General features: G+C 44.6%; 1 protein-coding gene across 1 annotated transcript; it reads left to right on the top strand.

Annotated features, from left to right (window-relative positions):
- Window positions 1-1728: 1728 nt before the first annotated feature.
- On the top strand, window positions 1729-12975 carry LOC103461031 (homeobox protein cut-like 1; the record flags this gene model as incomplete). Its single annotated transcript, XM_017303562.1, has 8 exons — window positions 1729-1915; window positions 4191-4292; window positions 4396-4949; window positions 5875-6019; window positions 6595-6885; window positions 8128-8316; window positions 10133-10400; window positions 11221-12975. Coding segments are annotated over 8 exons (2238 nt in total), but the record flags the coding sequence as incomplete, so codon positions are not given.
- Between the last annotated feature and the right edge of the window lie 309 nt (window positions 12976-13284).

Consider the following 13284-nt stretch of genomic DNA (forward strand, 5'->3'; position numbering starts at 1 on the left):
TTTTTTTTTTTTTTTTTCTTCTCATTTTTCTTTCTGCCTCCCGCCTCCTGTGCTGTCCCACACCTGTGTGTACTGAATGAGTTCCTAGTCACACACCGATCCCAAGAGCCTCTCCTCGCTATTGTGATCAATACAGAAACCTTTCACACATCAATGGTATTGATCAGTAGGGAACCAGGAGGAAGGCAGGGATGTACTGTTAACTGCGGGGTAGATTCGATTAGCCCGGGCCTGCTTTTCTTAACGCATCAGGACATTTCTGATTGAAGGTGGCCTCGGTGGAACAAAATGTATTATAAACCAAACCTGCACTTTGTCTGCCTCTGCTCCAGCCAGAGTCTGTTTCTGCCGGGGCTTTCATTGGGCAGAAATTTAACCACCGCTCTGGCCACAGGTGCTAAACGTCAGCGCGTTCACAGGGGCCTCTCGATAAATACAAATATCTCCGTATTGAAAAGTTGTAAAATAAAATTTTTCATATTTTAGATTTTGGCTCGCAGCCAACAAGAAGCTACAATGAAAATTGAAAAATTACTCTATTGGTTAAGCTTCTCGTGAAAGAGAAGCATGACGTTCGCTGAAATTAACTCTTAGATGTATACAGACCAACACCAGCAGTCAGTATCAATTTATTTATAAAGCATTTTAAAAAAATGTGCTGTAAAATAATGTAAAATAAAGCAGTACTTATAATAATAGTAAGGTAAAAAGTAATAAAATCTCCCCATAAAATGGGGAAAGAGCCTTATTTTACCTCAATGCTGTGAGTCTTTAGAAGCTCATTAAATCCTCTCTGGAGGGACTCGTCGTCCAAGCTGTGTGAAGTCTCCATCACAACTCTTCCTTTATTCTCTGGCAACTTCTTTCGCAAATGTAATCCAAAATTTACTTTTACATTTTTTGTACTTCCACTCAACTTTTTTTACCTGCCTGGTGCCGAGACGACTATAAAGTCAGCAGTCGGTCCGATGATTGTTTTCTGCTCCAACTTTTCTCGGAAAACAAAACATTGCGATATCGTTGATGCTGATCATCAACATTTTCTTTTGATCATCACAACCCCCCCCCCCCCACTCCTCCTTTATCCTTCAGCTTTAGCATCTTGGTTATAAGTAAACCTGTCACAATAAGCAATGAATCAATTAATTGCATAATAAATTAAAATGAACTCCGGATACTTTTTTGGAGAGCAGTCTTATTTACAGACGTTATAATCCATTTATGATTTTTGTTTGTGTGCGTTTTTTATTTGTCTTTATTTGTCGTTTTTGGATCTTGAGCTGCTCATTGTGTATCTAAAAAGTCTTCCACTTCCAGTCTGTTGATCTTTCAGAGGGTGAACTTGCATTATCATGCTATTGTCATTATGTTACTTGAAAATGGTTTTACTGGGACAATTTATCATTAAGGCCAAATGTGTTAATGCGACAGGCCTGGTTATAAGATCTACATCAGTTGGGAAAAGTGAGAGTCCTTCAAAATGGCTGAATACTTACTGGGAAATCTCAATTTTAACCAAGTGAAACTACCTAAAGTGGCAATTCGTTGAGAACCTGGACGTTTTGGTTTTCATTCGCCGTAAGCCATAATCCTCAAAATGATTGAAATGCAACAAATGAAATTCTAAAATCACTTTTTAATGATATTCTTATTTATAGAGATGCACCTTTTTAATAGTAATGTCCATCAGGCGGAGCAACGTGCAGGACGCTGTGCGGCACCATGTAGTCTAGCTGTAGAAAAAAAAAACACAGAAAGGACAAGAAAAAGAAAAGACACAAAGCAACACCAAAGTGCTGTAACTTAGTGTGTGGTGTATTGTTTTTAACAGAGGGCTCAGGCCAGCCCCAGCTTAGCCGAGTGTTTCAGGACGCTCCGAAGCGGAGAACCCACTCCGATACACCTTCACACACAGGTCTGTCCCGTCCACATGCAGAGATTCTGGCACGTTTGTGTCTGTGTGGCATGTTTGTGTTGGGGTAAACCGCATCCATGGTGTGCGTGTGTGAGTGTGTGTGTGTGTGTGTGTGTGTGTGTGTGCGCGTGCGTATGAGTGTGTGACGCCGTTTATTAATTGCAGGCAGGCATACAGATGTAAATGTGCCTTGAAGGTAACCGCACAGTTCCAGCGACTTGCGTCAAAGGAAAAACCCAGCATGTGTATTTAGGCCTTTTATTGGTAGTTGTTGTTCTGTGGGGAGTGTTTTTATTCGCCAAAGTGTGCATGTGTGTGCACTCCACACGGGGAGACGTTGGGGCGCTCTCCAGTGCCGTCGCTGTGCAGTTCAGTGGTGGGAATGTTGGTCTTTGTGTTGTGAAATACAGGCGCCTATCAGTTAAATCAGAATGTCATCAAAAAGATAACTTATTTCAGTGGTTTAATTCAAAAAATGAAACTCTCCTATAGATCAATTCAACATCAGAGGTGGGCATTTATCGTATCGTTTATCAATTATTGTGAACGTTTTCTTGATACTATGTTAAATAAGTTATTTTTTCAATTTTTCTCTGTTTGTTCCATAACAAATTTCAGTAAATTTGAAAATATGAGTAAATCTTGTTACTGTGGACAGTTTGATATAAATCGCACTTTTTTTTTTCCAGATAGTGGCGCCTGTTTCAAATGGGAATGTTTTTCAAGGGCATTATTTTTGTTTGTGGCACTATAAATGCCATGCAGTCACAGGCAAAAAAGTAAAAAAGAAGAAAAAGCATTTTTTTGTCCGAATTTTTTGAGACACACCAAATAAAAATTTAGGCTGATATGGATGACCGATGTTAATATTGATTTTACTCCTGATATTTGCCAATATTTCATATGTTGGCAACAAGATAAAAGCAAATATCTGTTAATATCTTATTTAGCGGACAGAGTCCGATATGGTAAAAAATTACTAATATCGCCTGATGCTGAATGCCAGCACTGATATATCGTGCATCACTAATATTGTTATCGCAACGGTACCACAAAATATCACAATAAAATTTGAAATCCACATCACCCTGTTCAACACGGTACGAGTCATTTCAAGAATTAGTTCATTTTGAGTTTGGCTTACAGGTGATGGAAATTCAAAATGGAGTTTCTCAGAAAAGTTGAATATTACATGAGAGAAAAGAACAGACTTGTTCTGCATTGGCCCACATGGTCATGCAGAGGACACCCTCCACGCACAGGGTGAGCCATAAAAAGTCATCTTAAAGAAGAGTGATGCATTTAAGCACATTAAGGGAAAGTTGGGTAATGGGAAAAACTGTTGAGGACAAAATGCTAAAGGAGCCACAGTCGGTCTACTCCTTCCATTTTCCCTCTCCCAAACCTGCAACAAAGTCATAGCTGAACTAGCTAGAAGAAAACTGGACCGTTTGACACAGTTCTCTTCTGGTTTCTAGTGCAAATACCTTACTACACTTAAAATAAGACTAAACAGACTTACAAGTAACTTTTCAGAAAGAAATGGGAGCTTTTTTAAAGTATATAATTCCTTAATATCGATGAAAAAGATACTAGTTCCACTGCCAGATTATTTCACTAACAATATGGGGAAAATGTCTTGTTATAAGTGAAATAATCTGCCAGTGGAACTAGAACTTTTTTGTCAGTATTAAGGAATGTACACACTTAAAACAAGCTTGTATGTCTTGCCGAAAAGTTGGGTGAATTTCAAGTGTTTTAAGAAATTTGCAGAAGAAACTAAACCCAAAAATACTTGGTAAGATTTTGTGTTTTTGTGGCGTGCGTGCTTCACTTCTGCTGACGAGTTTTACAGAGACGCTCCTTTTATTTTTCTGCTCACACGGCCGAGCGTAGCAGCAGCTCTGCTGGATTTGACTGAAAGTGTTTGAAGCAAAAGGAGCCCTGACCAGGCATAGACTGACCAGACTCGGTCATTTTTGATTGGCTTTCTTCAAGCCAGAGATGTGGGTTTTTATTATTACACACCGTAATCACAGAAATAAATGTTTAAACCTGATCACTCTGCTTGCTCTGAATCCAAGTTTCACTTTTCGAACTGAATTGCTGAGATAAACTTTTTGATGATGATCCGAGTTGCAGAGCTGCACCTGTAGTGAATATTTATTCATTCGACTGGTTTTTTTCCTCCTGTTTTATTCTTGACGCCTCTTGTCGTCTTTTCCTCCCCCCCCGCGATACACCCCCTCTCCCCAACCCCCTCTGTCCCTTCCAGGTAACATCACGGCTCGCGTCCGCACCCCGGAGGCGGGCTCGGATGAAGCCATCAAGTCCATCCTGGAACAGGCCAAAAGAGAGCTGCAGGTGCAGAAAGCTGGTGAGTTCTCCTTTATTTCCTCATCTCCCCGGTAACCGGAGCGTTAAAGACGGACGGTGCGCCTGTGTCTCTCCTGACTGCCCATTTCCTCTGCTTTTAATAGACCTGTCCCATGCTCAGCCGTCTTACACGGGGCTAAAAGGAGGGGGCGGAGGCTGCGTAGGAGGCGGCGGGGGCAGCGGATCGGACGAAGCCATCCGCTCCATCCTGGAGCAGGCGCGCAGGGAGATGGAGGCTCAGCAGGCGGCGTTGGAGCCCATCCTCAAAGCCTCGTCTGCGTCTTCCTCCTCCGTGTCTCTGTCTCAGAGAGAAATCCTGGGCTCGTCCCTCACCGCCCCGCTGCCGCCCTACAACCCCCTGGCGCTCTCCCTCAAGAAGCCGCCAAGCTCCCACCTGTCCTCGCCTCCGTCCCCGTCTCCGGTGCTGGACTTCAGCTGCGGCGGGAAACGAGACGGCCGGGCTTCCTCAGGGATCGACATGTCGGCTGACGGCGCGTTCAGGCTGGGCCGGCCCTCGGAGGGCTCCGGCCGCCCCGGGGGCGCCGTGGGAGGGGGCTACTGGAGGGAGCAGTGGTGGAGCAACATGCACTCAGACCACCGGAGGGCCATGTCCAGCCAGGTGGGGGAGGAGAACCACAACCAGGAGGACTCCAAAGAGGTGAGAGCCGAGACGGGTGTCCTCCTCCTGATGGAAAGTCGGGGTTCTTTTTTTTTTTTTTTTTTTTTTTTTTTAAGGATTTTTTGGCTCTAGTGGCTTTTATTTGATAGTTAATTGACAGGAAAGTGGGTATTGAGAGAAGGGGGAAGACATGCAGCAAAGGTCTCCAGGCCAGGAATCGAACCTGCAACAGCTGTGTCAAGGACAAAGGCCTCCATATGTGGGTTGTGCTTAACCGCTGCGCCACCACAGCACACCCAAGTCAGGGTTCCTTCACTGACCGGAGAATTTATGAAACTTTATTTGTTCAGAGTCTGTGTGGTTGTAGAAAAAGACAATTGAGTGGAAAAATGCGGTAGTTCAAACTTCGTTTCCCATCACAATGTCTTTGTCAGAAGTTTATTTGTCTCTCTCTCTCAATCTTACCATTCATACCCATTTGTCTATCAGTCCATCTTTCCATCTGTGAATCACTCCATTCATCTATACTTCTGTTTTTGGTTTCCTCCACCATGTGTTGTATTAGTCTCTGTCCATATATGTATCTATTTTGTACAGTTTTATTACTCCTCTTCCTGTGTTGTTCAGTGTCTTTTAGCAAATCTATACCATGTAACAATTAATCAGTCACTTTATTAGCTGACAGTTACTTCAATGATTGATCCATCTTGATTAACTGTTCCAGCTGTAATCAGTCTGTTACTTTATCCATCTATTTATTCATCCATTCATCTGATCATCCATCCATTAGCCTGTCTGTCCATCCATCTATCTACCTCTCCGCTCCTCCGTTTACCTAAACTTGACCGCTCCTCCTGAAATGAGAATCTGGGAAAAGTCTGGAATGTCCGAACGGAATACGGCGACGGGAAGCCCTGCAGGATTCGCCGGCGTGCCTGAGCTGTTCTTTCGCTGTGTGTTGCAGGGAATATTGAGCGACACTTTAACTCGACACAAACCTTGGAACAAGCTGAACCAGAGGAGCAGGGAGCCGTCGTACCTCCGCATGCAGACGTGGCTCAACGGCGACCAGGCGCAGAACACGCACGTCCCGCAAGCCCAGAACCAAGGTGAGCCGATCCCGACCCGCGCTCTGCACGCTCCTCGCCCGACCCAACACAGTCACCTGACGCCTATTCGCGCTAGTGGCTAGTTGTTAATGTCAGCCTGTCACTCACTCCACCCTCCTCCTCCTCCTGGCTTCCACCATCCCCCCTGCTCTCCCTCCACATCCCCAGTTCTGTGGCAGTGTCAGCCAGCAAGCTGCTGGTTTGTCATGTCATAGACAAGTTAGTGTTGCAGCGCCAGATGGCAGCGCCGCGTGTGTGTGTGTGTGCGCGCGTGCGTCTCTTTTTCTCTCTGGGGGTGTAAACAGCAGCTAATGTACACTGACAGCTCCTCATGACTGCTCTCTTCCAGCCTGCTGAGCGGCGCAGCAGCACTACACAGATACATGAAGGAATGAGAGGAGGAAGCCAAAAAAAAAAAAAAAGGCTTCAAACCGAAAACTTAAGCACGTTTTTTTAATGTTTTTTTTTTTTAATTGAAATCTTAAATTCATTGAAGAGATGAAACTCTGCACACACATAATGCAACATGTCACCTGAACTGCGTGCTCTTTGTCACCCTGTCCTTTCCGCTCAAGCAGAGGGGACTCCCAAGACGTCGGCGAGCTGCAGCCCCGCTCCCGAGTCGCCGCTCAGCTCGGCCGAGGAGTCCGTCAACGGTCTGGCCGGGGACCCCCTCGCCTCGCAGTCCTCCGGCCTCAAGCCGTTGTCTGAAGACCCCTCGGGTGGGGAGTCCCAGCCCGGCACGCCACTGCCCATACCGGGCCACTCCGGCCTCAGCATCCAGGAGATGGTTGCCATGTCTCCCGAGCTCGACACGTACGCCATCACCAAGAAGGTTAAGGAGGTGCTAACTGATAATAACCTCGGTAAGAAACACGGGATTAGATTTGTGAAAATGTTGAACCCTGTTGAACTTTTTCACGTTGAAATTCAAGCTTTCTTGTGTTTTATTTGAGTTTTATGTGATGAACCTGCCTAAAGCAGTGCAGAAAAGTGAAAGACAGATGGTTAAATGGTTTTCACTGTTTCTTGCAAAGCAAAATCTGAGAAGTGTGTTCTGCTTTTATTGTCGCTCGCAAAGTTGAAACTTGGTGGGGTCAACGTACATGACAATACCAGCCACAAAGCTTTCTTTCTCTACCCGCTTTTGCACATTCTGCTTTGGAGATAGGCCAGTTTCAGTCAGACCTGATAAGGAGTGTTGGTGAATATAATGACTATTCCTTTCTGGTTGTATGTTTTGCTGTGTTTTTTGGTCTTCATGAAGCTGTTTCTTCTCTAAATTATGATTCCTAACAAACCTGTGAAGCCTTCACAGAACTGTTTACTGTTTTTTTACACAGAGACAAAAGTACCAACATTTCATTAACCTTTTTGAAGGTTGGTGCCGGGTTATGGCACAAACAGCTAATTTCCACCTGCAGTCCCTGGACGGGTTGATGTAATCAAATATGACTTAACAGATTATGAATTGGTGAAAAGTCAGTGTAATAATTAACTACAGACATGTTTGATAATTCATTATTCTGATCTCGCTCAAATCAATCAAACTGAAAACACAGACGATTCATAAAACAGTTTATTTGCTTTCATCAACAATTTGTACAAATCTGCAGTGGCCAATATGAACATCTGGATTTAAGCTGAGATTAAATTGCACATAAACTCGCCAGTTCTGTGACATCTGGGTTTCATTTTGGGGTATCAAAGTAAAGGATGCTGAACGATGCCATGCTTCTCACTTTTTGATTTGTAAAAATATTTGCATGCGTCGTTTTCCAATCAGGTGTATTGTGTGACATTTCAAACCATAACATTTTGTTATATTTTAGTCTACGTTGTCCCTGCTATGTAGAAAACTAACAACACATTATCAGTAATTAATGATGTCACATTATAGCGAATTAAAACTTTCGCCTCTAGTTGATTTGTTGTTTTTAACTCCAAAGTGTGGTGCTTGAAAAGTTTGAAAACTTACCTTGGGAAATGCTCAAAAAGTGCATAAATTTTGTCACGGAAAAAGTGCACCAACACATGAAATACACTGAACTGAATGTTGTGTCTGAAAACAAACCTTTTTTTATTATTTCTCCCTTTTCCTCCACAAGGTCAGCGACTGTTCGGGGAGACCATCCTGGGTCTGACTCAGGGTTCTGTCTCAGACCTGCTGGCCAGGCCTAAACCCTGGCACAAGCTGAGCCTGAAGGGCCGGGAGCCGTTCGTCCGGATGCAGCTGTGGCTCCAGGACCCGCACAGCGTGGAGAAGCTCATGGACATGAAGCGCCTGGAGAAGAAAGGTGAAGCAGCAGAAGCTCAAAGAGAGACGGCAAAGAAATTCCTTTTTGAAAACTAGTAAACAAAAGGAAAAAAAGAAAGGTCACAGAGATGCGGTCATCGGAGTGCTTTTATTTTTATAAATACATTAGGAGGAACACACAATGGCACACACACACACACACACACGCGTGCGCGCTATCCTTTGTGCAGGACAGCAGAGCATGTTGTGCAGATCACAGTCATCTTGGTGTGATGTCTGTACCAATCAGGGCCGCAGACATCACATCCTGTATTGGATGTGACAGCTCGGGGACCGCCGCAGGGCTGCTTACTCACACTCATCAGCACTCTTCTTCATCATCATCGTCATCATCATAATAATCATCAGTGTCTATAGGCTTGTGTTTTTTTTTGGTAGTTTTTTGTTGCCCATCATTCTTAAGCGCGTCGCCCTCTCTGTCGCTCCATCGTGCTGTATTATCCTGTGGTGGCGAGATTTGTTATAAACCTACAAACCCAGCAGACTTTGCCTCCTCACCCCCGACTCTACAGACGACCCACTTAAAGCACTTCCCTCCTGAAACGCAGGGTTTGAACCCGTCCGTCCAGGATCTCTTTACCATTCGAGAACTGCCGTGGCAAGCTAACCTCACATCTTTCTGAAGGTTTTGGATCAGAGAGCGCACTCCCGAGTATTGACCAGAAGAAAAAAAATGAAATAACTCAGCGGTCCGGGCCACCAGCGGAGCCCAGAGGAAAGACATGGACCTAATCTAGACTAACCGTATTTGACCTCTCGCTCTGGCGCTGCCAGCCCTGTGAGGCAGCGCGCAACTTTTCAGAGAGCGCTAACCTTGCTCTGAGGGGTTTCTTCCCCTGAAACACTAATATATCTGGCAGCGTGTATCGGGGTTGGGGAAAATGTCAACCTCATGTTGAAGCTGCCACGAGCTGTTCATTTTCAGCTGCTGGTGCCCGGAGTAAACACCGCTGCCTGTTTGCTGTGAAAGGGGAAGAAGGGAGACACTGGCTTGTAAAGATGCTGAGAAGGACGAGAGCACCATCTAGTGGTGCCTGGGTTTACTGAAGCTGTTAGGTCTATGGTGTCATTTTTTGACCTTAAGTGCATGATACCAGACAAATATGAGGTTGTGGGGTTTTTTTGTATTGCTTATTTTTCTCACTCTACACTTTTTCCTATTCATGATGCTTCCATCACATCATGAGCCACTGAAACCTGTAGTCAGGTGTGGAGAGAATCAATGCACGTCGCTTTAAAAACATAGTCTCTTTCTAAATTTTCATCTTGCCCTTTTTTTTTTTTTTGATTGTGCTCTGACTTCACAATTTAAGTCCTGCTTGATGTACAGAGCATTTTTATAACAACTGATGGTGCTATAAAGTGGCACAATGTGCCTGAAAAATACCCAGCACTGCCCCTTTAAGGCATCTTTAACCTGATTTTAAGGCGCCTCATTAATTATTGTAGCTATGAACAGCTTTTCTTTAACAAAAGCAATAAAACAAAATCTATTTGGTTAAAAGCTTCTTCTTCAGCAGATCTTCTCCTATAAAATCTACTTTTACACATCTGGGCAATGATGTCACCTGTTTTTCTGTCCTTTTTTGTATTTATATTCATTATTTATATGCATGTAAATATATAATAAGATGAATAAAGTATAAGAATTTATATAGTACATAAGTAAAGCACATTTTGCTTAAAATATGCCCTTTTCCTTTTTTTTTTTTTTTTTTATGTCATCAGTTGGTACAGGTTTATACTTTGCGTATTAAGTATTAACTTCATCTTTTTGTGTTTTTGTTTTTCTCCAGCTTACATGAAAAGGCGGCTGAGCTCCCTGAGCGACGGCCACTCTGTGGACGGAGTTTTACCGGGACCCGATTATATGCAGGGCTCCCAGAGCCCGGGGGGCCAGCAGCAGCTGAAGAAGCCCAGGGTGGTGCTGGGCCCCGAGGAGAAGGAGGCCCTAAAAAAGGCTTATCAGCAGAAGCCCTATCCCTCCCCTAAAACCATAGAGGAGCTGGCCTCCCAGCTCAACCTGAAGACCAGTACGGTCATCAACTGGTTTCATAACTACAGGTCAGTCCTGAATCTAATCCTGAATGCCAGCTGGCGAGACACAATCCTTCAATCAGACTTTACAAAGCAGACGGGAGGTTTGCAAACATATTGTCCTATTAATTTTGGCCTTTTAAAGATTTCAGTCTTCTGGTGCAAACCTGACTTTTAAACACAGAAATAACTCAATAAATGACTCAGCCTGGTTTTCCAGGCTGAGTCACAAGTGATTTCTGGCAATCCCAACAGATTTCCTTTGTATCTGAGGTGAACTGCCGTTTATTAGTTACTCTGACCTCAATGTTATTGAGTGAACGTTTAAATCCCAGTCAGTGTCAGCAAACCAGCCAGTCATAATGATGATGAGCTCGACTTCTTTAAAGGACATTTGACCAAATATTTTTTGCAGGGTTGAAACGATAGTTGAAATAATCGTCAACTTACTTAGTAATACATTAATTAATTAAGACAATGTTTTCAGGGCCGTAATCAAGCCTCAACTGTACAAAAAATATGTACAACTTCATTGAAGATGGCAAAGAAACTTGCCTGTAAATATGTTTTACCCAGAAATCCTCATGTGGCGTTTCTAGCTTCACCTAATAAAAATCGCATTGGCCCTTTAACCCTCACCCCCAGAAAATACAATACAATTATTATTTCCTTAATCCAAAAATAATAAACAGATCAGTCCTACACTGTATTGATGTTGGATCAAACAGAAAGAACTGAGCTTTTCACACGTTGATGAAAATATTGATGTTGGAAGCATTTTTAGTTTCAGATGCCTCCTGTTACAAATAATCAAGTGTTTACTAAGGGAATGCTGTGTCTTCTACAGGTCACGCATCCGAAGAGAGCTTTTCATAGAGGAGATCCAGGCGGCCGGGGGGATGGGGCCTGGCAGCGAGGGGGGCTCTCCGTCCCTCCGCGGGTCCAAATCAGGGGAAGGGGACAGCTGCGACGGGACGGAGTCCGAGGGCACGGTGGAGACCCGCCAGGGCCTGGGCCTGGGCGTGGGCCTGGAGGACCACAGAGGAGCGTGCAAAGACCAGGGCATGGAGGTAGAGTCAGAGGCCGGGGGCTCCAACGACTCCCCCGCAGAGATGGACTGCAGTGCCTCGGGCTTGGCTGGGCCGGGCTCCAGCTGCGGGCAGAGCGGACTGGGCATCTTCGGCCTCACAGAGGCGTCCTCCACTAGCTCCGCCTCCAGTACGAACGTCCCCGCCAGAAACCCCAGGGACAACAATCTGCGCAAGAAGAAGGCGGCCAACCTCAACAACATCATCCACCGGCTGGAGAAGGCCGCCAGCAAAGAGGACCCGTCAGAGTGGGAGTTCTAGCTCCACCCCGAACCCCGGACCCCTCCCCTCGTCCTTACCGTCTCATAACCTCACGACCTCTAACCTTGGAAACCCCTCCTGCTCTGTTCCAGTCGGAGAGCGGACACAGCCAAAGTCAAGCTCAGCAGCCATTTTTATTGCATAGAAGCTTTCCAAAACAAAAAACAAAAACACAAATAAAACGGAAAGAAACAAAGAGTGGTTGGCAAAACCCTTAAAAAGAAGATTTTACGGAGTACGTAGAAGAACAAAATAAGAGAATTGTCTCTCCTGTTTTTTTTGTTTGTTTTTTTTTTTATTTGTTTTTTGTAACTGAGTTTTTTTTTGTTGTTTTGTTTTTGTACTGAGAAAAAGCACTTAGCCGTCCTGCTGGCCTCTGGCCCTGCTGTACCTCCCCCCCTTATCACCAGCCACTGGTGCACCAGAAACTGGTCAGTCCTGAGCTGGGGGTCTGACCCGCAGCCGGGGTTCGAACCTGGACTCAGTATCACAGGCAAGGCCTGACACAGCAGCTGTCACAGTGATTAGACACTGATAGACGATAGATAGAGACAGAAACTCTTACAAGAACTCTCACTTTCTTAAAGGAGTTTTTTTTTTCCTCTTCTTCTTCTCACCTCCCAAGTGTCCACAAACCTCCCCTCACTCAGTGAGATGCCTCATTTTTTTCACACTGTAGAGTGACTGTTACAAACCCTTTGCCTTTTTCACTCACTGCGTGTGTGTTTGTACGTTAGGGGTTGTGTTGGCGTGCACCTGTGTGTGTGTGTGTTTTATGTGTGTGTGTGTGTGTGTGTATACACCTAAATGTGGTGCGTACGTCTCTTCTCGGCGGCAGCGTGTTTTCTTTATGTCACTCCTACGCTCTTTGGAGGGTAGTGGAAAGCCTGCTGGCTGAGCTGCCATGGTTACTGAAATAAGACAGATGAACTTTGACCTGTTCTGTCCCATATCCTGTCCTGCTGACTGCCATGTGATGGCCAGAAGGATTGTTTTAATTCCTCGCAAACATACGCACTCATCTGAAGAGGAAGGAAGAAAGGAAGCGACTTTTTCTTGCCGCCTTTCGCCCCCTTCTTCTTTTTAGGATGACGGATGATCCGTTTTTGATACTGCAATTAGGTTGCCAATAAGAGATTGCACAGTCTATCGACTCTAAAGAATACAAAATAGGGAATTTTAGGAAAGCATTTTTAATTAGTGCAAAGACGACAGAAAAGAAAAGAGAAACAAGTTACTGCTAGAATTTGCAACAAAAAGAAAAAGGCAAGTGAATTAGAACGGAACAATGTTGCGTCGTCGATACGCGACACGATGCATCCATGTAGTACTGTAGCTGTCCGACATGGCGACGCTCTCCGTGTGTCTCGTGTTGTTCTTTTTTCCTAGGTTGTGCACGCCGCAGCCGCGTGCGTTTGCACCACTGATGAAAAAGAAACTTTTTTTTTTCCTCTGTTCACAAACCATGTTTTTATAGGCCAAATCAGGAAGAGTGTGTGTGTGTGTGTGTGTGTGTGTGGGGGTGTGTGTGTGTGTGTGTGTGTGTGTGTGTGTGTGTGTGT

This window comes from Poecilia reticulata, unplaced genomic scaffold, assembly GCF_000633615.1.
Source record: "Poecilia reticulata strain Guanapo unplaced genomic scaffold, Guppy_female_1.0+MT scaffold_479, whole genome shotgun sequence".
NCBI classification, from domain to species: domain Eukaryota; kingdom Metazoa; phylum Chordata; class Actinopteri; order Cyprinodontiformes; family Poeciliidae; genus Poecilia; species Poecilia reticulata.